Source organism: Pseudopipra pipra, chromosome 2 (genome assembly GCF_036250125.1).
Source record: "Pseudopipra pipra isolate bDixPip1 chromosome 2, bDixPip1.hap1, whole genome shotgun sequence".
NCBI classification, from domain to species: Eukaryota; Metazoa; Chordata; class Aves; order Passeriformes; family Pipridae; genus Pseudopipra; species Pseudopipra pipra.
This window is the reverse complement of record NC_087550.1, coordinates 103208499-103214498: the sequence shown is the minus strand read 5'-3', so window position 1 is coordinate 103214498 and position 6000 is coordinate 103208499. Positions and strand designations below refer to the sequence as shown.

Here is a 6000-nt window from a genome sequence, read left to right as displayed (position 1 = left end):
ACTTTACGCTTTTCTGAACATTGTCAGTTCTGCCTCCTCTGGGAAAATAAAAGGCTTTAAAAATACTTAAAAAGCAAGAGTTTGACAGCATTTATGCTATGGTTATGTGAAAGTCCTTCACTTCTGTATTAAGCAAGAGGGCAGTGATCCTTCAGCCCAGGAAAAGAGAAACAGCATGCCTTTCCTAACCTCCTAGTGCAGATGCATTTTCCAAATACTGAATTAATGTCTGCTGGCATGAAAACTTGAAACAGATTTTGGCATGACACTGGTGCCTAAGGATGTGATTAGACTTCAGACCCTGATGCCAGTTCTTTGGGCAACTTCTCATTGTATGAACAACTGCAGAAACCTTTGGGAAGAGGAGTCTTGGAAGTAGATTGGATGCAGATAGGCAAAGGAAGGCACACCTTGTGACAGCATCCAGCTGATGGGTTTACAATGGCTTTTTTTATTTAGACAGTCTTGGTGCTGGGAACTGCAATTTGAAATTATTTTAAAAAAATCTTTTCTACAGGTATAGCCACAAAAAAGGCAGTGCCCACCAAAGATTGTTCTCCTGCTCTCACATTTGTCTTTCTGTCAGGATGGGTTTTTACAAGTGAGCCATGTGAACTTCAAAGCCAATAGACAGTAATGCATTTCCAGCTCATTTCCATACACAAGTGCAAAACCGTAACCTATCAGAACTTTTATTTTAATTGTACATTCACATTTCTCCATTGATGTGGGCGGCTTGTACACTGCTGAGTGATAAAGTTACACAGCTCTGCTCTTTTCGTGCATTGATTTCAGCCATCAAAGAAACTTAGAAAACTAACAATAAACAACTTTTCCATATATCTGTAGTCAGGCTGGGAAAAATTATGGGATTTTCTTTTTCCTTCCCTTCCTGCCCCCTGGCAACCAAATTCCCCCGACTTTTAGGCTTTTCTGTTTTAAATGACTGATAACATTACTTAATACTTAAGATGGTTTCTGATGGGTCTCTCGCAATGAACCTGGCTTAGGTGCACACTAGGCTGTGCTGCTCTCACTCCTCTGGTAGCTCGTTTGGGTGCATCGTTAGCAGCTGTTGTGACGTGCTCTTCGACAGTGCTGCAGGACAATATAATTTTTCTTAGCCTGCTATTTTTTCCTAACATTTTAGGTTCATCACAAGTCAGTTGCGGTGCTTTACAGTTTACAGACCTTTTTTTGCACAACCTTCTCTGTAGACTGAAAGCCATTCCGAAATGACAAAAAAATGCCGCAACCAATTAGCACGTACAAACATTTATTTTGAAATTTCCATTCTGACTGTTATGAAGAATTACATCATCAAAGCACTTCATGGCAGTGAAAATAGCTCTTACCCCTCTGACTCATCCATTACTCCATTAAAGCTGCAAAATGTGCAATCTGCTTGAAAAATAGGTTGCTTTTTATTCAGTTTCCCATGAAAAGTCAAAATTTGTAACAAAAAAAAGGAAAAAAACAAACCAGCCCAGCTTATAGGGACTCTACATCTGATCCTCTCCCCCTTCCCCCAAAAATAACTTACAAAGATAGTTTAAAGTTTTAAATGAGTTTAAAACCAAGTGCATCTTTTTTATTATTTTTTTTCTTCTTCTCATAATAATCTTAAAATTCTAAAAACCCATAATTTACTTTCTTGGAAAAAAGGCAGCGAGCCGTTGCTTCTTGATTGGAAGAATATGTATCTCCGGTGAGTTCATTTTCTTTAGCTTTACGCTCCTGTTTTTGATGGGTTTCCTGAGGGCCTCGGCGCTGTCCCGGGATTCGGGTGGGCTCTTCACATCATAGCACTGCAGCACCGAGTCCTGGGGCAGGTCCCTTTTGAAGGAAAAGTTTTTGGTGGAGACCCCCGACAGGCCCTTGATCTTGCCGCAGAAGATGGTGGGCACGGCATCCTTGACGGAGACGATGACTTTGGCTGTCTGCGAGGTGCTGACGATTTCGATGTTGTTGCCGGCCTTGGGCTCGCAGCCCGCCCTGCCCGCCTGCTCCACCAGCCACTTCTGTGGCTGCCGCAGCAGCTCAACTGTGCTGCTGCCCGGCGCCCTGCCCTCTGCCTTGCCCGCCGCCTCTGGGGGCTTGCAGGGGGCGAAGGGGGCAGCCGGGCCGGGAAGCTTGTCCGGCATGGGGTGGGCACTGCCCTCAGTGGTGGTGGTGGGGCCAGGGCCAGCTGCCTCCCCGTGGGGCCCCCCTGGCTTGCGACACGAGGCGAGGGACAGGTCCAGGGCCCCGTCCTCTGGTGGTGGTGGTGGTGGTGGCAGCGTGGCCTCGCTGGCCCGAAGCGCAGGCGGCCCTTTCATGGAGAGGTCCAAGGCCTCGTTCTCACCACCCATCTTGATGACAGTGTGACGGCTCAGCTGGGGAAACTCTCGTGGGTGGAGGAGTTCAAAGGGCTTTGTCTCCTCCTTCTCCAAGGGGGTCTGGGTGCCCTTGCAGGAGTGAGGGGTGAAGAGTGGTGGCTTGGGTGGGTCAGGGGCTGCCTTGGCCTCGGTGCCGTGGGGCACAGGGATGGGGACAGGGATGGGGATGGGGACAGGGACAGGCAGGGGCACAATGACGGGGTAGGGCACCAGCAGCGTGGCAGGGGGCACCAGTGGGGAGAGGGGTGAGCTGAAGGCCTGGGGTGGGAGAGTGGCGTAGTCAGGGGGTGGCTGACAGGGAGCAGAACCCAGGGCACCCTGTGAGGGAAACAGGTCCTGAAGGACGGCAGCAAACCCCGGTGTCTGAAAGACGGGGGGCAGGACGGACTCTTGAGTTTGGCCAGAGGGCTTGGGATCCAGGAGCTGGGGCTGCCCAACAGGGGTAGTGGTGCCAGGGAAAAGGCCAGTGTGCAAGGGGCTGGTAGGGCAGGCAGCCCCCGGGGGCAGCACCAGGGGTGAGTTCAGGTGCTGGAAGACATGCTGCTCCAGGAGGACGGGCAGCGGGACGGGGCCCTGGGTGGTCATGACGTAGGGGGTGGCAGCATTGGTGGCTGGCATCTGTGGGGCGGCGCTGCCGGCAACCTGCAGGTGGATGGGTAGGACAACAGGGCTGTCCCCCAGGCAGATGGGCTGAAGCACAGTGGCCGCCACCTTCAGAGCCACCCCACTCTGCGACTCGGCCGGAGGCGTCAGGATGGAGGGTGCAGGAACTGTCACCAGCGGGGAAAGGGCTTTCTTCATCAGGTCAGCCGAGTTGATGTTCCAGGCCTCTGCTGTGATCAACTGGGCCACCCCATTCTCCAGCTTGTTGTTGGCCATTGCTGAGGGCGAGTTGGTGACATCCATGGGCAGGTTTGGGGCATCCTTGTACAGCTCCTCCATGTTGCAGGGCTTCTCAGGCTCTGCTGGCGCCACCTCTACATCGCTGTCAGTGGGACCTGTGGCAGCTCCACGCTGCCAGGAGCATCAGCACCGACATAATTTGGCCTGCAAGCCAAAAAACATATTTTAGGCACCACATAAATCTCCTCCCTAAAATAATATTTGCAATTGCCTTTAAAGACCCCGTCACCAAAGAAAAGCTGTTAAGTGTTTCCATGCTTCAGGCTAACATATGTATAAGACTGCACTATATATACAGAGATGCTGGATATACATACATCCGTGAGTGTTGTGCAAAGAGTTTTGAGGAACTTATATTTAGCCATAAACACAGATAATTTAAAAGGCCTCGAGGAATGCCTGCAGCCAAAAAAACCCTCCCAGTACGCAGCCTGAAACAAGGACTCGGGATGCCCATTCCACGTTTTTAAACAAAGCTTCACGTAATGACAGTGCACGGCAGAGCTCAGTGACAGCATGTTGTTTTAACTCAACAGAAGCCCCCAAAACAAGTGTTTCTAAGAATATTCCACCACTGGCAAAGGCTACTTGATTCCCTTTCAGTACTTGTCCCTTTTTCATTCTGCTGGGATTTACTGAAGGCAAGCAGGCGAGCGCTGCACAGTGCATACAGCACCTCCGAAACTGCCGTGTACAGGACCTGAAAGGAGCATGATCAGGCAATAGCAAAGCAAAACCAATCCAAACCCCAGTGTTCACCCTGCCACAGAGCTAGATACAGTAACATGAACCAGGCACCTGATTCATTAAAGACCTGAAGAATAACACCAAAAGAAAAAAAAGCAACTTCAAATTTATTTTGACAGCCCAAGTCTTTATATCAACCAACCAAATGGCAATTAAAAAAGGGCAGAGATGGTTCTGTTCATTATTATGGTGAAATTTGCAGCCTGTTTCCCCTAAAGATTATCACCTCCCTCTCCTTGGGAAAAAAAACCAAAACAAACCAGCAAATTAATGGTGCTGCACATCCATTGTAGGGGTGGCTACAGGGGTGGCTTCTGTTAGAAGCTGCTAGAAGCTTCCCCTGCCCCTTGGAGCCAATGCCAGCCAGCTCCAGGACGGACTTCCTGCCGCCAGCCAAGGCTGAGCCAATTAGGAGTAATAGTAACACCTCTGTGATAACATATTTAAGAAAAGATGATTGTTCTGCTGAAGAAATTCCAGCCAGGGAAGAGTGGAGTGAGAACATGTGAACAACAATGTAGACACCAAGATTAGTGCAGAAGGAGGGGCAGGAGGTGCTCCAGGCACCGGAGCTGAGGCCCTGCAGCCCGTGGTGCAGACCATGGTGGAGCAGCTATGCCCCTGCAGCCATGGAGGACCATCAGGGTGCAGAGACCCACCTGCAGCCCATGGAGGAGCCCATGCTGGAGCAGGTGGATGCATGAAGGAGGCTGTGACCCCATGGGAGGCCCAAGATGGAGCAGGGTCCTGCCGAGACCTGCAGCCTGTGGAGAGGGAAGCCCACGCAGGAGCAGGTTTTTCCTGGATAGGACTTGTGGCCCCTGTGGGGGACCCACGCTGGTACAGCTCATTTGTGAAGGACTGCACCCCATGGAGGAGTGACCCACAGGACAACAGTTTGGGAAGAGCTGCTGCCTGAAGGATGGACTCACGCTGGAGAAGTCCATCAAGGACTGTCTCCTGTGGGAGGGACCCCATGGGAGCAGGGAAAGGACTCCTCTCCCGGAGCAGCGGCAGAAACAACAACTGACTGTAACCCCCATTCCCTGTCCCCCTGCACCCCTGGGGGGGAGGAGGGAGAACACGGAAGGAAGGAGGGGTGGGGGAAGGTGTTTTTAAGACTGTTGTATTTTCTTTGGCTCTTATCCTGTTAGTAATAATTATAATTATTATCCCCACTTTGAGTCTTGTTTTGCCCGTGAAGGTAATCAGTCACTGACCTCTCCCAGCTCTTATCTCTCATGATATTCTTAGCTGGTTTTTTTCTCTCTCTCCTCTGTCCAGTTGCAGAGGGGAGAGTGAGAGAGCAGCTTTAGTGGGTACCTGGTATCTGGCCAGGGTCAACCCACTACAGTCTTTTTGGTGGCCTGTACGGGGAAGTCATGAAGATTTTGAGATAAGGATAGTAATTGGGAGAGGTAACGGGCAAAACAAGTATTGAACAACGTCAGAGAATAAAATGATCGTGGGGAATTTTTGCTGTAGTTGTGGTAAAGGTACAAGGAGTGGATTTTGTGTAAATTGTCCACTTAAGTTTGGTGTTATGATGATGTTATTTTTATTTTTGGTGGGGAGAATTTTCGTTACATTCTTGTTTTGGTAGGTTGTTATTTTTGTTTATGTAAGGGAAGGTTGTGTGATGAATGTGGAATTTAAAATTCTTAAATATGTGATTCACAGAGGCGAGGGGTGGAATGTCCAGGGTCAACCTACTACATCCATTTATTTAGAAGGCTAAATAATTTCTGCCCTGTGAGCTGATGCCAGCAGATTTTGGCTGATGCCTGGCCGCTCCACCTGGTGCTGCCCATGCCTCCTCCGAAGTGTGCAGTGAATCCTGCTGAAGTAATAATCACCATGGAAACTTGTCCAGTTTCAACTCCGTTACCATGGGAAAGCACTGGCGCACCCCAAATCTACATTTTTCACCTGTACACGGCTGAATTCTGCTCTGTGATGGCAAATCGTGTGC

General features: G+C 49.8%; 1 protein-coding gene across 3 annotated transcripts in view; it reads right to left on the bottom strand.

Annotated features, from left to right (window-relative positions):
• Nucleotides 1-676: 676 nt before the first annotated feature.
• RAI2 (retinoic acid induced 2) overlaps nucleotides 677-6000 on the bottom strand; it is a 49204-nt gene continuing 43880 nt past the window's right edge. For all 3 annotated transcript variants that reach the window (XM_064646703.1, XM_064646705.1, XM_064646704.1), the window contains exon 2: nucleotides 677-3425. In XM_064646703.1, coding sequence (XP_064502773.1) covers nucleotides 1647-3320 — 1674 coding nt within the window. In that variant the 5' untranslated portion in view covers nucleotides 3321-3425 and the 3' untranslated portion in view covers nucleotides 677-1646. The remainder of the gene's footprint in view (nucleotides 3426-6000) is intronic.